A 20,305-nucleotide genomic window follows, 5' to 3' on the forward strand; every position below is an offset into this window, starting at 1 on the left:
ACCAAAAAAAAAAAAAAAAAAAAAAAAAAAAAAAAAAAAAAAAAAAAAAAAAAAAAAAAAAAAAAAAAAAAAAAAAAAAAAAAAAAAAAAAAAAAAAAAAAAAAAAAAAAAAAAAAAAAAGCCAGCTTAAGTTAGTGGTATTTTCTTCCTTGAAATAACATACTGGTCATATGAAAGTCACTGAAGAGGTCTGCTTTTAGCTCGGAAGACTTTTACAGTTACAGCTGAATTCAAAAGCCCTAACTCCAAATGTGTGATGTTAACACAAAAACTGAAAACATAAAACCTGGGATAAAGAACAAACTTGGCTGTTAAGATGCTAGCAGTTACGTGAGGCCTTTCATGCCTTTACCATAACATTGTAAGTTCTTCAGTATCTTTCCCACCACCATTAGTTCAAAATTCACAAGGTTCTTTAAAATACTAATGGGTTAAATTAAAACCAAGCTCCATACACTTGTAATGTCTTCTGTGAAAGGTCTGAAGCCACCCTGTTTTAATTATTTGGTTATTCAGTGCAGAAGGTTAAAGACCACAGAAGGTATAACAGCTTTTAATACTCCATTAATAGTATAGATTAAAAATTATTGCATAGTCTTATGCATTCCCTAAAACAGCGTTCTCGGGAAATTAAACATTTTAATATAAAAGGAGCAACTCTTTAAAACATAAATTGCTTTCACTACCTCGATCTTCTATCCTTTTTTGATTTGTCAGTACATTTGTCCATTGTTTTCTCATTGTCTCCTCTGCACTTGGGGCAATACCACTTCCCCTTCGGTTTGTAGGTGAGTCCAACACAGGAGAAGTGGAACCACTCGATGGGGCACTGTTCATTGTCACATCCTATCATTTCGCCGTAAGACACTTGGTTACATAAGCAGTAAGTTGGTTCATTGGGATCAATTGCAAACTCTACAGGTGAAACCTCCCTCTCCTGTTTGGCTTTGGAGCGTTTTTTCTTCTTGGAAGATTTTGACCTCTTTTCCTTAGGCGGCTGATCGTCGCAGTCGTCGATACCATTGGCTATGTGGCACAGGTCACGGCTCTCGCTGGTTCGCTGGCGACGGGGCCTGCGGGAAGATCTCTCTGGCTGGCACGACTCCATCTTGGCCTTTTCCAGGGGCTTTTCGTTCTCTGACAGATCTTGAAAACACTGAGAGTGTGTTTCCATTTGACGGGCTCTGTTCTCTACCAGTTCTAGCATCTGAGTAACTATCTGAATTTTTTCATCTCCAAGTTCTTGGCTGTTGATTAATGCACGCTGAAGATGCTGCTGTAAGCGTTTTTTCTGAACCGGGTCATTTTCTGACTTGTATTTTTCATAGACATCATCTATTTCTTTTAACGCTTCTATAAAATAAAGATAATAATAGGAATAATTACACAGGGTGGAATATGCTCAAGAAAACAAAGGAATGTATTTCTAACTGATGAGAAATAGTAAAATTTCAATTATAGTATACCCTAGTGGGTTAGATAGGATATATTATTCAAGTTACAGTGGTCATCAAATCGGTGTTAAGGTCACAATCTGTTGCAAGAAAAAAAATTCTCAAGTTCTAAGAAAGAGCAAGCTTATTTTAGCCATTGGGAAAAGAAAGGATAACTCAAGAAATGGGACACCATAGTTGCTGATGCATGGATAATCCAGATCCTCCTTCCATCTGAAAAAGCAGGAATTTCTGTTAAAAGTCTCTATCATAGTAATTCCAAACCCCTGGTCTAAGTACCAAGGCAATAGCTTATTTTATCACAGGGAGAAATCTTAAATTCATAGAATCATTGTGTATCATGATATATAACACTTCAGAATTAGGATACCCGGGTCCTCTGCCTTCCTCTTCTTACTCGTCTAAAGGTTTGGTATTACGGTTTCAGTGTAGTTATAAAAGGAGTATGACAACTGAAGTTACATAACAGCAAATTTACAATCCGGATGAAAATTAACTTACACCACTCAAAATGCCTTTCCTATTAACAAAACAGTTTACAGCAAGTTGCATTTTAAATCAAGGCTGAACTTTTCAGAATAGGTGACCCTCTAGAGCATCAAAGGACATTTTTAAGCAACTAGCAAATGAGTGGCTTATAGCTTGACTACCAAGCTTTCCTTCTTGCTAGTCATGCAAAATAACTGCATGAGTTGCTGTGAATTTCTCATTAAATTTGGTTCTCAGTAGCAAGTTTAATGAACCCAAATATGAGACCAACAAACACCTTATACATCAGTCTTAGTCTGTACTCTGCTGTTCTACATTGCTGGATTTTAAAATAGTATTTTCCAAGCCAAAAGCTACACTAGATCTACACATAAAGAACAGGAAACGCTTTAGAAATACTGGCAGTGCAACTTGATGCACAGTGTTAGATACGGTACTGGTGCCCTCAGAATTTAAGGATTTTATTTGAACAGGAAGGAGAACTCATAAATGGTACTGAGCTATTTACTTCTAAAGCAAGAAGATACACAGCACAGTCTATCTCTTCCTAAAGATCTGCATTTCACAAACTGGCTTTCATTTTTAAAGAATTTGTCTGCATTATACAGTAGTGAAATGATTCAAGCCTGTGCTAAATAGAAGCCACAGCTATTATCTCAATATCATTCCCAGCAATTTTTTTCCTGCTGACATCTTGAAACAGTAGCTTAAGTATGGATAGCTGCTCTTTACTTTAAATTCTGAAACCTGTATGACAACAGGAGCCAAATGCATTTTGTTCTGTTCCAGACTTTCACTAGGGGAAAATTCCTCTTGTCCGGTAACTCAATTAATCAGTATTTTCTCAATATCAGCATTCCAGCTACTATTAAAAACATTAGTTTTGTTTCCCTATATCTTCAGCTGCATTACTTGGCCGTTGCCCTGAAAAGGGGGAAAAGAAACTAAAAAAATCTTAATCTCTGCTCCTGAAAAGCATGGAGTAAGGTACTTAGTATGCTTTTGAATGAGAAAGGCATAGCCAGAGTACAATAATCTCTAGCCATATTATTTCCTACATGAAATTCTTTGGAGGGGAGCTGGAAAGTGTAGGTATAGTTACACAGATTTCCCATATTTGAAATGCTTTACCTAGAAGAACCCAAAAACAATAACTGTTTGCTTTTTCACACTGTGACAGAGAAAAACATTCACCCCACATCTGTATTCCATAAATGCAGCCTGTAAAGATTTAAATGGATCAGCATCACTAAAGAGAGGAAACAACTTTATGACTGACAGAGATGGAAGTTTACCAAATGCTTTGTGAGTCCCTAAGATTAGAGAAGGCACCCATACATTGTAATAAACAGCTCTGAAATCCCTGTTGAAGGAAAACGAAAAACAAACCCCAAGAAACCTCAACCCAACACAAACCAGGGCCAAGTGTTCATTACAGATAATCTGATTAAGTTTGGTGGAGCTAATGAAAGCTAAAAGGATTTGTTTTCTAAGCACATGAGTGACTTTGTTCCATCTGCACAGACTATCACTACCTTTCAAATTAGCTGAAATAAGAGAGCATTGCTTTTACATCTTAAAACCTGGGCCTAAAATAGTTTTATCCATTTTTGGGGGTCTTGGAGATTTTTTGTTGTTGTTTTTTAAAACAGTTGAAGGTTTTGGTTAAAACTAGCAACAAACTTCCGCTATGGCCCGGTATTGTATTAGCGACTAGATGTTACATATATAGGGGATGCAGCCTAAATAAAAGACTGAATCTATACAAAGCAGATGAGCGCTGGATAGTCACCACCGATCAGGAGGTAAAGAGCCTGCTAGGTATTCCGGCCTTGACTAGGAATTCCAAGTGCTGCAGGCAAGTCTATGCCCTTTAAACCCCCAGGAAACTTACAAAAGCCTGTCCTCATGTATCCTTCCGGGTAATTAGAAAGATAATTGGAAGAATCCCTTCCCGACAGCCGCCTCCTGAGGTGGCCATGTAGCGTCTGAGAGGCCTTGGCGCTTCCCTCGGTCCCCTCCTGCCCTCGCCGAAGGAGGGAGATGCGGCTCCAGTGCCGACTCCAGGGGACCAAATTCCTGCCTCATGGCAGGGCAGGCCGGCAGCTGCCGGGCACTGCTGCGCGCCGCGAACTCCGCGGGATGGGAGGGCACTGAGCCTCTCTGCCGGAGGAGCCGAGCCTCCGGAGAAGTTCAGGGCAACTTCTCGCTCCGCGGACCCCCTCCACGACCCCGGGGAGCGCTGCTGGCGCCTTGTGCATCCCCCGCCGCCCCGTGCTGTGTACGCGGGACGGGGGCAGGGCCCCGCCGGGACCGGCGCCCCCGCTCGGCGGGCAGAGCTGCGGAAAGGCCGATTCCCGCGCCCCCACCCCCAGCGGCACCGCCGGCGGGGCGGAGCGGGAGCGGCCCCGCACGGCAGAGCCGGGGCCTAGCGCTGGGCAGCGCCGCCCCCGGAACGGGGCCGCCTCGCCGGCAGGGACCGGGAGCCCCCCCGGCCCCCGGCACCGCCCCGGGCTCAGCCCCGCAGGGCCCGGCAGGGTCCGCCCGCGGCCCTGGCCCCTCCGATCCAGGCGCATGTGCGGCGGGCGGGCTGGGCGGGCGGCTGTCCCCGTTCCCCGCTGCCCCTTCCCCGCGGGCGCCCACCTTGGCACTGCGTGTCCATCTCCCGCAGCAGCGAGGCGTTGCGCTGGATGTCCAGCGGCAGCGACTCCACGCACTCCAGGTAGTCCTGCACGTAGAGCGAGAGCAGCCGGGCCCGCTCTCCACCCGGTGCCGCCGGCCCGGCCACCAGCTGCGGCCCTGCCAGCATCATCCCCCCACGCCAGCAGCACATCCGCCGGCACCGCGCCGCCCGCACCGGGCGCGGGGTCCCTGCGGCGGCCCCGCTCCCTCCTCCTTCTCCTCCTGCCGCCGCCGCCCCTGTGCCCGCGGGCGGGCGGGCGGGCGGCCGCGGTGAGCGGTAAGCGGCGGTGGGTGAGCGCTCCCCGGCCCGGCCCGGCCCGGCCCCCCCCGCCCCGCGGCCCCCGCGCCCCTTCCCGCGGTGCCGCCGCCGGAACGAAACCCCCGCTCGGCGCCCCCGCCCCTGCCAGCCGCGCGCATGCGCGAGGCCCTGCCCTTATAAGGCGCGGCCGGCGGCGCCGCCAGGGGTTCGCATTCTCCCGCCTTGCCCTCGCGCGCGCTCCCATTGGCTCGGTCCGCCGCGAGGGGCGGGAGCGCGCGAGGGGCGGGGCCGCCCTTAAAGGCGCAGGGCCCTCCGCCTCAGGAGTCGCCACCTGAGCCGGGGATCCGGCGGCGCCCCGGGCGGGAGTTTGGACTGTCCCTGACCGGAAAAAAAAGCTGCCCGATTTAGCTTTACAGAAAAGCGATGGTGGTTTGTGATATACTGTGACCTAGGGAAGCTGAGTCACATTTCGTCCTGATTCGAGGAATCACTTCAAGTGTTTTTTTTTGCCTACCAGCAAATCTCCAGAATTTGACAGAATATCCTGTCTTTTCCAAGGCTGTTGAAGAGTCTGTATCAAATGTTTGCCACAACAGTTATAGTAGGAAACAATAGTAGAAAAATACTTTCTAGCTATATACCTTTTAGCTACATAATTTTTCCTACTGGAAGAATGATATAAAGGGGTTAGAACTACTAAAAAGTTTCAATTTCATTGCCACTTCTCTTTCAGACATTTTTCAGGAGAGGTTGCTCACAGGGGTTGTATAGTCTTCTTTCTTGGATATTTTTGGGGCCTAGCTGGCTGAGGCCTGACAGGACCTGATCCGGCTGTGAAGCTGGCTCTGCTTTGATGGCCTCCAGAGAATCCTTCCAGGCTCCTTTCTTCCTGTGATTCTGTCACTGTGTGATCTGTGCCAGATGGCTCCATGGTGAGTCCCTACAGCAATATTAGCAGACATGATGGCAGTCTGCAAGTGTTATTTTCTAAAGACCCCGGTTCACAAAGATATTTAAACACATTCCTAACTTCCAACTCATGCAGCTGCTAAGAGGGTGTTCTATATGGCAGTGATTTTCATATATCTGTATCTGAGCTGTTGAGTAATTGTAGCTGCAGACAGACAGCTTTGCCCAAGCCAGTAATGTGTTGGCAAGTTCATAAAAATGAATGGAAACAAAGCTGTAGGCAGTACTTTCGAAACACTCTTTATTACGCTGATGTCACTCTGGCCAAAAAAACAGGAAGTCTGTAATTCTGTGCATTCATGTTCTTAAGAGGGCACCCTCATCTTAAAATCTGTAACACCTGTAAAACCAGCTGCTTTTTTTTTTTTTTTTTTTTTTTTTTTTTTTTTTTTGTGTGTGTGTGTGTGTGCATTGTTACAGCTCAGGTTAATGAAGATAAGCCTCAGATCATTTTATGCTACTTGTCTCATTTTTGCACAAATAGATTTAGAAAGTGGCAATAACTTAGTTACCTTCACTTCCATCAGCAGTATCCCACTGAAACTTTACTGTGTAGCATTCACTGCTGTCACTTCTGAGTAACTGAAGTAACCGAGTAACTGAAGGTTGAATTCTTTGATATAATATTAACAGATGACACTTACCGTACAGGCAAAAACCACTACCTGTGCACCAGTGTAAAAGGACCTGACCTGAATTAGTAGAAGTGATACAATGTTCTTGAGAAAGATGTAGGCTGTTTTGAGGGGTTGTGTTTCTGCTTACAGTATGTTTGAATGGCTCTATCATTCTGTACCATTTATAAGGAAATAAAGCTGAGAAATAGGAGATTTCCCTTACAGAGCAGAAAAAAATAAAGCAAAAATGTTCGTTCAAAATTAACTTCTTGTTTAAAATTAAACCTTAATTATGATTAAATGTTAATTTAAAACAAACATTTTGGCATAACTTTTTTTTTCCCTCTATTGGTAAAGAAATAGCCAAGACAGTATTTTTAGAATAATTCATAACATTTGTTACAGGTAGCTTCTGTGCTAAAAACTTGCTGTTTGTCACTATGTGGGAAGCAGTATCTAAGGTACAGCAGAGACGTATGATGATTCCTGAATGTAAGTGTTGTTGCTGCTTTCAAACACTGAAATGAAGACTAATATTTTGAGTGGCTTTAAGAATGCAGTAGCAATGTTAGACTAGATGTCCCTAGGAAAAGGAAGCCTTAGCTTGCTGCCTGTTTGAAGCCTCAGAGGAAAGGAATGCAGGAGTAACAGGCTGAATTCTCTGTGTTGCCCATGTCTCAAAATGGGAGAATTTTGCTGTATTTGACTCAAGTTTGCAAGTTGATACCTCTACAACTCAGCTATGTCCCTCCTCTCACTGACTGCACGTGAGAATAATGTGGCTGTAAGAGGAGACAAGGTAGGGCAGAACTCTGCTGTTTGTAGAGGTGGAGAGGCCGAGCAACCATACATTTCCACTAACACCTTGTGCTAAGTGGACAATTGTCAGCAAAGGTTGACATATGTGGTGATATCAGGGATGTGGTATTGGGGTGTATTGCATAAGACCCATCTCAATGATTGTTATTCCAAGAGTAAATAATACACAGACGTCCTATATCCAATTTATTTAGATTTATTTATATGTCTCTAAACTAACCCCAGTTTTCATGGAGAATAGATCCCAACAGAAACCCCAGTCAGAGTATCCCTCTTCTTTTTGTGAAAGATTATCTCGTTGTATTATAGATTTTAATGTGATAAAATATTTCCAGAGATTTGATACAAATCTTATTTTCCCCATTTGTGGTTTTGCTTCTCATCTTTCACAGTCCTGATTTTACATCCTCAGATGACATCTGATTCCTGTCCTATTTCACCTAATAATACACAAGTTGGTTAGATTTTTTTTTTGGCTTTTCATTGATAGTCCAGGAAGTGTTCCAGCCTGTGGAAAAAAAAACTCAAAACCAAAACCAAGCAATCAAAAAACCAAACCAAAAAACTACACACACACACACAAACCCAAACCAAACCAACAAAAAACAAAAAAAAAAACAAAACAAAAAAAAAAAAAAAAAAAAAAAAAAAAAAAAAAAAAAAAAAAAAAAAAAAAAAAAAAAAAAAAAAAAAAAAAAAAAAAAAAAAAAAAAAAAAAAAAAAAAAAAAAAAAAAAAAAAAAAAAAAAAAAAAAAAAAAAAAAAAAAAAAAAAAAAAAAAGAAAAAAAAAAGAAAAAAAAGAGTAGAATTATTGATGGGGACACATCCATAAGGGACTGTAATTATGAAAGGCCTATTTATTTAGCATTTAGTAAAAATGCTAAGATGATGATAACAGGGTGCTTTTAAGCGAAAGAACTGATTTTTGATGATATATATTTCTTGGCAGAAATGCTTCTCTGGCTTCCATGGTATGAAGAGGATGAAGAATTGTCCAAGATACCAAGAAAATAAACCCAAAGAAAAGAAAGAATGAGTACAAGCTAGATGGACTCTTTACAGAGTCAGCTGAAGGAAGCTATAGGCCATAGCTGACTTTTGTATAGATGATATTCCAGGAAGAGGCTATCCTCGCCAGAGCTGCAGAGGTACTAGTGCATTTGTCCAGGTAAGCTGTTCTCAAAAGCTTCTCTATTTGTTCAGGTAAGCCATTCTCAAAAGCTTTTCTAACATCAGGCCATCCAAAATAGATAATTCCCTGTAATGCCAGACATTGCTTTTGGTTTTCCTTAAATATTAGGCTTGATTTATCTAGTGGAATACAAATCATATGAACACAAACATTATTATTTTTTTCTTTTGTTTACACAAGTGCAGAACACCTAAAAATAAGACATGGGCTAACATCAGATTATTTCAATATGATGATAAACTAAACAGTGCATTTCCTGAAAACACTGGCATGTGCTTTTTTCCCTGTTCGCTTCATCTTCAGCTGTACCAAAAAGCTTTCTAGTACTGAGTAACAAACATCCCACACTGATCAGGAGATATATGTTCTTCCTCATCTAAATGCAAACATCTCTTCAAAAACTGGAGAAGTTCCTGTTTTCTGCCAATGTGCTCTAAGAGAAATCTCTTCCCGACCCTGAATTAGTAATCAGTTGACTGAATTAGTAATCAGTATTAACATGGGGAAAAGGCAGCTACAATATCCTGCTCAACTTTTTTCTTTTAAAGGAATGGGTTCTGCTTATCTCACCAGGAGCAGACTGAAGAATGGAATAAAGTGTGCAAACTAAGTTTACTCTGTGCTCTGTTTTGTAATAACTATTTATCTGTTTTTTTACAGTTCTTTCTATTCAGTTTCCATACTTTAATGCCATGGCTGTATCCAAAATATTTCGAGAAGATGATAGGCCCAAGGCAGGACATGTTAAGGAATTGACTTTCATATGACATCATTGCTTCCATGAGAGCATAGTGACCTGTTGTCACTTTGTTTCGAGCAGAACCTGCTCCTGAGAGTATAAGCTGTGTTTGTAATACCCTCTGGAAATCATGAGGAGCTGGACAGCACCAGCTTCTCACAGGTCCTATGGAATATGCTTGGCTGGCACAGGAACTGCAGCTCCTTAGAGGAGGGAGACTCTGCTGACCAGCTGAGGAGCAGCATTCTGGTCACAGTGATGACAGAGCCACATGGATCATTTCCTGTAATTTACAACATGGATCTGTCCACTTGTGTCTCAGGTAATACTTTCCTGTCTTCCTCTTCAGGAAACTGCTTTCAGACAGTGACTCTTCTTCCTCACCTCGTTTTAAAGCATAAATGATCAGTGGATTTGCTTTCCAGCTCCAGAGCCAATCACCCTGCCAAAGAACACAGGAAGTGTGCAGATGACGTTTAGGGAAGCCAGATGAGGAATGATAACATGCTAATCTTATGCAAATATGTACTAACCACCTTTCTTGTCTTAGCTCAGCCTTAAAACTTGATCCTCTTCCATTCAAGTAAATGGAAGAGTCCATATGACTTTAATGAGAAAGAACTGAGCCCCTTTTGCCCAAAGTAAACAAAGGATCTTTTGTGTGCTCCTACCTGAGCTACACACTTAAGGTGCACGCCGTGTTTCCATGGCTCTGCTGCTCAGCACAGGTCATGTGAAAAACACGCTTATTTCTTCCTCTTGTGAGGAACAAACACACATAATTGCACCTTTGTAATCAAGATTATGAAATGACGACAGGCAGTGCACCTGCAGGAAGTTTCAGTAGTTGACAGTGTAAGACATTCATAATACTCTCCCATATGTCGATGTTAATTTTTCTTTCCAGTTCAGGAAATAAAGGTGGGAGTTACCCAGCTAAGTATGTTGAATGAGACAGAATCTTAGTATAAATAGGTCTTGCTCTAAAAATGTCTCCATTGACTGTAAGGGGAGCCCAGGTCTGCTGTCACAGATGTCAGTGAAATGAATTCCACTTCATATGCAAAACTGGGGTAATTACATGCCTATAGGTACCATTTACGAATTTCAGAGCTCCCCTGAAAACCTGAAGAGAGTTTTGGTGTACATCACTACAACTCCACAACAAACAGGAGGAAGCCTCATTTCATTTCCCTCATACTGTGGATTTTTTTTTTCCCTTTGGCATTTGCTTATCCAAACCTCATACAAATAATTAATCTCTAATGCAACTGAAAAGTCACTGCAAATAGCACCAGCGAGTCTTCAAAATAACTCTGTAGCACCTCAGTCACCCACATTAGGTGTTTCCTAGGAGTGCTGCTGCTATGCAAACTTTTCAGTGCCACCACTTACTGCAAGTTACCAGAAAGCAGTACTACTAGGAAATGATCAATGCATACTTTTTTTCCCCCCAGGAACTGACAGTATTTACATTTGCTTTATTATTGAGTTGTAATTGTGAGAAAAATTAATGGTTAAACAAGATTAATAGATCCTTAGCCTCTCAAACATCCTCTTCCTCAAAATAATAAAGAGAAATGTGGTATTTATTCCAAACTAAAGAAGAATTTGGGGTGAAAGGCTGTTGTCAAATATTTTGTCTCAAACTGCAGCTAAAAGCACAGAATTACAGAATGGGTGAGGTTGGAAGGGACCACAGTGGGTCATCTGGGTCCAACCTCCCTGCTCAGGCAGGGTTGCCTAGAGCACATTACTTAGGATTGTGTTTGGACAGCTTTTGAAAATCCCCAGAGATGGAGGCTTCACAACCTCTCTGGGCAATCTGTTCCAGTGCACAGTCACCATACAGTAATGAAGTTCTTCATTATATTCAGGTGGAACTTCCTATGCATCAGTTTCTGCCCACTGCCTCTCATCCTATTGTTTGGCACCACCAAGAAGAACTTGGCTCCATCCTCTTGACAACCTCCCTTTGGATACTTGTAGACAGTGATAAAATCGTCAATCAGAGGATTTGGAAAATCAGGGAAAACATTGGTTAGATCAGCTTTCTTACAAGTGACAAAGTATCTTTTGCCCAATGTGATTAATCTCTGACATTCATATTAAAAAGAAGGCTCCTTTTGCAGCCCACTTGGGCCTAACAATTAATGTTACTTGACTAGCAATGACAATTCAAACTTTAAAGGGCTGTAGGCTCAGATGTGAGAGCTGAACGGTGCTTTCATAGTTACAGAAATGTTACTGGAGGAGGAAAAATACCTAGCTGGTAGCCACTGGAACTCAATCTTCCATTGCCTTAGGAACAGGCAGTTGTGCTCAGAAATTATCCTGCACCATTTTCAAAATTAGCCTGTATCATGCAGCATTTTCAAAATTAGCCTGCAACATATTTGAAACCGTTACCAGGTATCAACATCCTAAATGCCCGTCTATGAGTGTGTGTTAATTAATCACAAACTAAAAACTGATACTTCCTGACAGCAGATTTAATGACAGCATCTTCATAAAGACACTTCAACTAGCTAATGGCAGTAGCTTTGCTGTGGCAGTGTCAACTAACAGAACCATCTAGAAGGCACACAAATACAAGTTAATTGTTGTTACCTGGACACAGAGTATGGCATATTATACATTATGCAAAAACATTGCAAAAATGCAGATTTTAGCTGAAAGGAAAGCTTAAAAAATATTCTGCAAAGCAGATACTGTTTTTATTTTCTCTGCACTTTGCAACTTACAAATATGGGGGACTTACCTGCCCAGTGAAAGAGAGACAGCATCAAAACTCTTTCAATGCATGCTTTTTCTCCTCAGCCTCTGGGCCACTAGACTATGTCGTGTCAGCTTAGTGTCATCTGTAGGGAAGAGAAGTTTAATGTATTTTCTCCTGCTCCATGTATAATGTTTGATGTATTCTCTCCTGCTAACAAGTCTGACAACCAACATTTACCATAAATTACAAATGCAAGCATTTTGTTCACACACACACACACACAGAGAACTGGCCCAAATCATTAAGGTGCTATAGTGCACCTTAGAAAAACAAGTACATGTCAAGTCACTGCACAAGCTTCAGCTTGTCTACACAAGCTTGACTGTGGTCTTCAGCCTGTATAGCAGGTGCTACCAGCACTACAGACGGATGACAACTCATGAAATGTTAGGTTCATAGAGCCTTAGATATATCTTTTTTAACAGATGAAACTAGGGCACCGGGATATCATTACAGCTTCTCAGCCCAAAAAAACAAAACTTCATAGAGTTGTGCCCTAGTTTAGTTGTTTCTTTGGGCATGGGTTCTTTGATAGCTTTTTAACTAGAAATCTCTCTTTTCCCATGCACATATAGCTGATCACATGAAGAATAATGGGAGAAAAGAAAGATACTCAAGTAGCTCAAGTGGCCAAGACAGCAATCAAAGCAACAGCTCAAGCCAGGTGGTTTCTCAGCCCCTTGTGCCCCCTTTGCTGGCTCTTGTGTGAGGCAGTCAGAGCTGCCATCACTATTTCTGCAGAGGCACTCCCTGCTCTGCATGCTGGTCTCCTCTGCCTCGTGCGGGCTCTGACACAGCTGGAAAGAGGTCACTGTGAGGATATTACTGGAAGAGGAACAACAGGTGTAGGAAACCAGCGGGGTTTGCAAACTGTACTGTGCCTATGTGTAGGCCACATGCCTGAGGCTCAACCAAAAAGAAAGACAGTGCTAGTTTAGCTGACCTGGGCTCACCACAGGAGCTCCGTAAATACGAGGACAGCATGGACCAGAAGGAAGCATTGGCTCTGGGCTGCTTGGGAGTGTTTTACGTAAGGCAATAAAGCTAATTTGGGTAAGGTAATAAATCATCTATTTGGGGTATGAGGTGCCCAAACCTGATGTTATTTTGGGGATCTCTGCCAGTGCTCTTCTATCCTGTTTCATACCCAGACATGACTATGGGGCAGTAGAGGTTGAGCGTGGTGGTGTGCTATTTGTTTGACATACTAGAGGCAAGAACAGCATTGTCTATGAAATTAATTCAGTTTATCGGCAGGGCAGCAGCATCTTATGTAGTTCCTGGGAGTGTAAGCATGCAAACCTGCTTAGAGTAGGTAGGTATCACTGGTGGCACGCACTGGCCTTCTCTGAGGAGGTCCATGTAAGCAGAGGAACTGCACAGCACAGGGCAAGTGGCTGCTGCGCTGGAGCAGCATGGTTTGTAGTCAGTGCTGTGCCAATGTTTGTGCCGTCGCTTGGATACCTGCTGAGCCCTCCTGTGTTTGGTGGTTAACTTTTGTATGGTGCAAGTGCCTGTGGCAGGGTACTTCCATCTGGGCTCTTGCTATATCCTGGAGCAGGGAAGGACAGAAAGCCTTTTCAGGCAGGGGTAGAGTGCTCCAACCGGTGAGTGCCTCCCAGCCTGAGTGTGCTTAGGTTGGACATCAGGAGGAATTTTTTCACAGAAAGGGTTGTCAAGCATTGGAATGTGCTGCCCAGGGAGGTGGTGGAGTCACGACTGGATGTGGCACTTAGTGCTATAGTCTGGTTGACATGGTGGTGTTTAGTCAAAGGTTGGGCTCGAGGATCTCAGAACTCAACTGACTCCGTGACTGCACTCCAGGAGGCACCCGAAGCCTAGCAGATCTGAGCAGCGGGGGGCTGCGGGACCGCGTCTCCTGCCCGCCTCTCCCTGCACAGGGCTGTGCTGCGCCGGAAAAGGTCCCACGGAGCCGTGGGAGCTGTCCCGGCAAAAGGGGATGGCCTGAGAGTGAGCCCCGTTCTGTTGGCGCGCCACCGCGCGCTACCTGCGTATCTGTGGCCGTGACGAGAGCCCGCCCCGCGCGCACCCGCTCGGCCCGGGGGCGTCTCGGCGGGGGTTCCCGTGGGGCGGGGCGGGCGTGGGCGCGGCCGCGCCCGGCACTCTCTGCCGGCGGTCCGGGGACTTTCCCCTAGGCGGGCGCGGGGCCCGTGAGGAACTGGCGTCCTCCGTGCTTGGCCTAGCGAGCAGGTCTTCAGAACATCCCGGCACCCCTGAGCTCCGAACACCGACTTTTAAAGGTCGGCAGCCGGCTAAACCAAAGAGACAGGGCGAGGAAAAAGGAACGCTCTCTTTGTCTGCGCGCTACTCTCCGCAGACCTTGCACGGCAGACAGATCACTCAGCCGGCCCTGGAGGGGCGCCACGACCCGGAGCTGCCCCCGAAATCTCCCCCCCGGGAGGGCCGGAGCGGCGCCGGGAACGCGTTATGCAAATAGCGCGCCGAGGCCCCGCCCTGTGGCCGCCGCTGGGACCGCCCCGCGCCGCTCCAGCGCCTCCCGGGAGGGATCTGGGAGCGGCGGGAGACAGCCACCGAGCCGTGGCGCGCCTCCGAGCCTGCCAACAGCCACCTGCAGGGCGGCGGGCCGCAAGGAGCCAGCGGTAGTGCTCGGATGTTCTAGCACACCCCAGAAGAGACGGGAGTCACTCCTGATGCCTGCGATTTCCTGTACTTCTGCAGGCAAAACAGGCTCAGTTTTTCTTTCGGTTGCTTGGTTTCCTTTGTCCCCCCGAGGCGACTCTGCACACCTACAGCGTTAGTGAAATTGTTTTCGCCGGTCCTTGTCAGCAGGGTCTGACAGTTAAAGACCAGCATCCCCATCCCTACAGACCAGGACAGTACCTGTAAGGGAGACCAAAACGTTTTAGAACTGACAGGACCGCACAAACACTGCTTGCCACAGCCAGTTCTTTGGAATTCTTTCTTCCTTTGGGTGTAATGAAATGTTAATAAATTCTCATTCAAATACTCAAATAATGCTTATTCACTTGTATGTTAAATTGTGTGTTTTGAGCTGCTTTCCATGCAAAATGTGAAATAAAAGTAACACACTTCAACCTTCAGTTTCTATTAAGAGTAGCTACAGACTCGTTCTTTAATGATTCACAACCAAACATCAAAGAGGAATAACATTCAAAATTTTTAAAAAAGCCTAAGTCAAGTCTTTAAAAAAAAAAAGGCATCTAGCACCTCAGCCTTTTAACACAGTTGCCCTAACAGCCCCTTGAGGTCAGTGAATACTGTGAGCTTTGCTTTCCAGACAAGAAACACAGGTTTCCACACTGCAACACACACTGCAATTCCGAACCAGAGATCTGGAGATGCCCAAACCAACAGCAGGAAAAGCTGTACTCCAGACGGCACAGGATGCAACTCCTGTCCTTGCAAACCCCGTTGTTCTGTATCTCTACCTGAACAGGGTGGGGACTTGAAAATAGATCTCATGCTTCCCATCATGAATACCACAGCTCCTAAGCCTAGCACGAAGCCTGCCCTGTGCTTTAACCAAGCACTAGCTGTCGTGCTAATATGCAATTTAGCGCATTACGTTCTGAACATCAGGTTGTGCTCCAGAAACGCCGAGGGGAAACTCCTGAGAAACCTAACCAGGGCAAAGGGTGACCAAGGGCACAGAACCACAGGGGTCAAGTAGAGGAAGTTCTCAACCAGCCATTGGGAAGCATGAGTGCCTTGCAGGTTTATGGTGCCATAGACTGGACAGCCACTGATGTTTAAAATCATGTAGGGTATAGCGTAACAACATGGCTGTAGTTCAGTCCCAAAAATTACAAAAGAACTTGAAGTGGACGTATGTACTGCTGGGATCCCAGAACTTCCTACTCACTCCTGTAGTACTTGATCAATGGATCTGTCAGTGAAGCATAATGTCGCCACTAAATGATGCTAACTACTGCAATCAGACAAGATTAATTCAAAATAGCACTGAAGACATTATGTTTTTACAATTACATGTCATTATCCAATACACCAAAACATGCAGTTTGTGCAGGTATTTCAGTAACATTGAAAATAAAAGGTAATCTACTTTCTTTGCTTCAAATCATTCTGTACAGGGTGTAAAAATGTAGCAAAGGAAGGGCTCGATTAGCACAAATGCTTTACAATACACTCACTGTCTCCAGCAGACAGCAGCATCTTCATTTTGCTTATCTTGGCGTTACAAAAGTAGAAATTTATATTCTGTAAGTCCACTCTATCAGTTTTACAGTATTTCAGCTACATGTCTAAAGAAACCAACTCATCCTTGTGGGTTACACCTTGAAGCCAAAGTAAAGCTTTTTTGAAGGTGTTGCAAAGTTATTGAAATGGCTGGAATATTTAGTAGCCAAACCCAAAGTACTATAAAAGCTTATCCCAGAGGTTTTATTGTTTGAGTAGCAGTCAAAATATACTTAGTATAGAAATCCATGTTTATTTGAAAAAAAAAAAAACCCAGAACTGTGACCGATACTTCACAATATAAATTAAATCTGCTTAGTTTTGGTGGCTGAAATAGCTGTGACTTGACTAATTGCTAAGTCATCAGTGTGACGCTGTGGCTCTAACCTGCTAGTATAATGTTAAATGGGATCAGAGTGTCACTTATATTGCAAGTGTTATGAAAACATCCCATAAAAAGAGTCAACCAACTACTTTCTCTCCTAGTATGATCAACAGTGAACATTATGAGCAACAAGCCTGAAACAGACGATTCAACTTTTTGATTGAAACTTTTAAATAACCTTCAATCATTCAAGTATTATGGTCCCTATGTACACACTTCTACGTGGCTAGAAAAGACATGGTAGACAATTGAGCATACTGCCATCAAATTGTAAGAATTACAAAAACGTCAGGTTTTAAACAGTAAATTGTACCTTAATAGTTTAATTAAAAATAGAAGAGTTAGGTAGACTATTTTGCAAATACAACAGCACACTAGTGTGCTGTATATTAAGGCAATACCTTTAAATGCACACTTGTCATCTCTAACAAGTTTTATACAATTGCTACTGAGTGAAAGAACTATCATTGTCTTGCAAAACTGAGAAAGAAATAGAAAATATCTGGAAGCCTACATTTTCAAAGTACAAAATTAACCTTCAGTCCTTGTGTTGAAATATTATACACAGTAGAAACAGTGATTCTCCCCTACAAGATCTCACGAGGATTTCTTAAAGCTGGAGGCAAATTTGAAGGCTTTGACTCCTCATCCAGAAGCACCAAATCTTCAATTTCACTACCTTTGTATTTTCTTTTACATATCTTCACAATAACTTTCTTCTTGAGGAATAATTTCAAAGCTTCTCTTGAAGCCACCGCTTTGGCATTTTCCATACTTTTACCACAGCCAGTACCCAAGTACACAGACTTGCACCTCAGTTCACAAACTATATTTTCTAGAGAGCTTTTATTTTGAGGCAAGTCCGCAAGTTCCTTCAGGGGAACAAAAGCAACATCTAATGTAGCTTTTACGGACTGAATAGATGAGTTTAGAAGTTCTGCATGATTTACATTAGGACTGAAGCCTCCAACAGCAACCAGTTTCCAGGCTACAGCTTTGTAGAGTCTGTTAAAAAAAGGCTGTCTTTCCTTTGCATCTTCACTGGTTAAGGGTTTGCACAAAGCCTTAGCAGGGCTTTCACCTGCCTGTGAGCCACTCTTGGAAGCCAGCAGGGAAGCACCTGCCTGAGCTCCACCCCGGGAGGAGGGACCTTGCTGAGCTCCGCTCCGGGCAGCCAGCAGCGAGGCAGCCACCTGAGCGCTGCTCTTGGAAGAGAGCAGCGAGGATCCCGGCTGCGCACCGCTCCGAGCAGCCAGCAATGAGGCAGCCACCTCGGCACTGCTCTTGGAGGCCAGAAGCGAGGAGCCCACCTTAGCAGGGCCCTTGGGGGCCAGCAGCAGCGAGGTGCCCACCTGAGTGCCGCTCTTGGGGGCCAGAAGCAGCGAGCTGCCCACCTGACCAGCACTCTTGGACACTGGTGCTGGGGTACTCGCTTGGTTTTTGGAAGACAGCAGCGCAGCATTTGTCTGGGGGGTGCTCTTGGTGGTTGGTGGCACCGCTGCCACCTGTGGGGTGCTCTTGGTGGTCAGTGGCATGGCTGCTGCCACCACCGGTGCCTGTGGGGTGCTCTTGGAAGCTGGTGGCACTGTTGCTGCCACCACTGCTGCCTGTGGGGTACTCTTAGAAGTTGGTGGCACTGCTGCTGCCACCACTGCTACCTGTGGGGTGCTCTTGGTGGTTGGTGGTACTGCTGCTGCCACCGCTGCAGCCTGTGGGGTGCCCTTGGCAGTCAGTGGTACTGCTGCTGCCTGTGGGGTGCTCTTGGAAGTTGATGGCACTGCCACTGCCACCACTGCTGCCTGTGGGGTGCTCCTGGCAGCTGGTGGCACTGCTGCCACCACTGCCTCTGGCTGCAGAGTGCTTTGGGCAGCCAATGGTGCTACACTTACTGTAGTTTTCTTTTCAGGTGATGGCACATTTTCACACTTGCTTTCTTCAGATGGGCTTGAGCAAGGCTTCTTTCCTGGCTCTTTTTCAGATGAAGATGGCTTTTGCTCAGCAGTATTTTCAGCATTAGCAGGTTTCCCTTCTGCCTCTCTGTTTGATGCTACAACCATTTCTTGATCTGAGCTGCAAGTTGACTGGAAACTTTCTGGATCTTTGCTAGTACCTTTTTCCTGCTTTTTTGGCAATGTGCTCTCTGTTTCCTTCAGGGCTTCTGCCTTGATTATTTTCACATCCTTTCCAGCATCCTTAGAGTCTTTGCTTTTCTCAACAGCTTGCCTCTTGGAGGGGTGCTCTAGCCCTTCTGCAAAACAAGTAAAATATGTTATCCTCTCTGATTTCTGAACTATAAAATATCCACGTAGAGAGAAATCATCTAAAACATTCTAGCAATAATCTCTGTGAATTTAAAAAGTATATATTAGGAGTACACCTTGAAGTGTGATTTCAAGTATTAACACACTATTTCAGAATATTTTAGCATTTTTTTGACAAAAACCTGAAAATACTCAGGTGCAAGATTTCAGATGTTGGTTTGTGACCCATAGGCAACTATATATTTCTATTCCTGAAGTCCAAACCAAAAGCGACTAACATAGATTAGATGAACTATCTAACTTTAAAAAGTGTATTTTTTCTACTAACATCATAAAAGTTTAAGAAACTCAGTTTCTCACACAGCAACAGCGTCTGACTGGCAGCAAAGGCAAAGCAACAAGAATGCATTTAAGCTGGAGTACAGCGGTCCATTGCAACGCACACGTAATCAGCTTAAAAGTACATCAGTTGTAGAAATTCAAAACGACAGCTCTACATTACCAAAGGATTATGTGTACATTACATCCATTTTAGAAATACCGTATTAGGAAAAAAACAGCACAGAGAGAGGAAACGAAAAGTAGGAGTTTTTAAAGTAAATTATTTTGACTACTTTCTAAGCCCGAGGCAAACCGAGAACATTCAGAAACAAGCATTTTCTAGACTCCTATGTATTGTCACAGCTATGATCTGCTAACCATTGCTACTTGATATGCCTCTTTTCTTCACCTTGGCAACCAGTTCGTCTCTCGTGGTGCGGACAGGCGCGCCGGTCACTTGGATGCCTTCGGCCATTTCCAGCGCCTTCTCCATGACCTGCGGCGGGTACCTGGAGGGGCGACAAGGGGAAAGGAGGGAAGGGGTGTCATCAGCCGTCCGCGCCGCGCGGTCCGCGCCGCCCCGGCGGGTCCCGCTGAACTCACCGGCATCCCAGGAAGACGTGGTTGGCCCACACCATGGAGAGGGACACCAGGCGCTGCAGCTGAGCGCTGCCCGCCGCCGGCGGCTCCCCCACGTTGCGCAGCAGGAACTCCCGGCGGTAGCGCCAGTGGTGCTCGGGCTCGCAGACCCCGCGCAGCGTCTCCGCCCAGGCCGCCTCCTCCGCCGTGCGCCCCAGGGGCTCGGCCGCCGCCGCCGCCTTCCCCGCCATCGCCGCCGCCGCGGAAACACCCGCCCCGCTCCGCTCCTTCCGGAGGGCGCGGCCTGAGCTCACATCCGCCAGGGCCGGCCGGCGGGGCGGGCTCCGCGGCCTGGCCGCCTCAGCCTGGGGAGCGGGCAGAGCCGCCTGTGTCCCGACGGCTCCGCGGGTGCCGGGGGAAGGGACCGTGTCCGGGCGCGGTTCCGTGCCCTGTGTTCTGCCTGGGGAAAGCGTGACTAAAATTTATGCTTTACGGCTTGACTTTTCTAGGCTTGCTGAGGTCGGAGTTCACGGGGATCAGCTAGTGTTTTTACCTCAGAA

At 45.1% G+C, this 20,305-nt stretch overlaps 2 protein-coding genes across 3 annotated transcripts; both read right to left on the reverse strand.

The window, feature by feature from the left end:
* Positions 1-547: 547 nt before the first annotated feature.
* ING2 (inhibitor of growth family member 2) lies at positions 548-4,776 on the reverse strand. The gene is made up of 2 exons (XM_027879889.1): positions 4,587-4,776; positions 548-1,353 (listed from the first exon to the last, which is right to left on the reverse strand). Exons 1-2 carry the CDS (start codon positions 4,774-4,776, stop codon positions 683-685), a joined length of 861 nt encoding a protein of 286 aa, XP_027735690.1. The 3' UTR covers positions 548-682.
* A 10,307-nt stretch (positions 4,777-15,083) lies between these two features.
* CDKN2AIP (CDKN2A interacting protein) lies at positions 15,084-19,996 on the reverse strand. Of its 2 annotated transcripts, none has more exons than XM_027879890.1 (3): positions 19,770-19,996; positions 19,545-19,675; positions 15,084-18,832 (listed from the first exon to the last, which is right to left on the reverse strand). In XM_027879890.1, the coding sequence occupies exons 1-3, from the start codon at positions 19,994-19,996 to the stop codon at positions 17,172-17,174; spliced, it is 2,019 nt and encodes a 672-aa protein (XP_027735691.1). In that variant the 3' UTR covers positions 15,084-17,171. The 2 variants fall into 2 exon arrangements, with proteins under 2 accessions (XP_027735691.1, XP_027735692.1); XM_027879891.1 differs by having other exon boundaries at positions 19,576-19,675; positions 19,770-19,879.
* Positions 19,997-20,305: the final 309 nt, after the last annotated feature.

The sequence above is a fragment of the Empidonax traillii genome, unplaced genomic scaffold, assembly GCF_003031625.1.
Source record: "Empidonax traillii isolate 1590-97213 ecotype Southwest subspecies unplaced genomic scaffold, ASM303162v1 scaffold60:size2069287, whole genome shotgun sequence".
Taxonomy (NCBI): domain Eukaryota; kingdom Metazoa; phylum Chordata; class Aves; order Passeriformes; family Tyrannidae; genus Empidonax; species Empidonax traillii.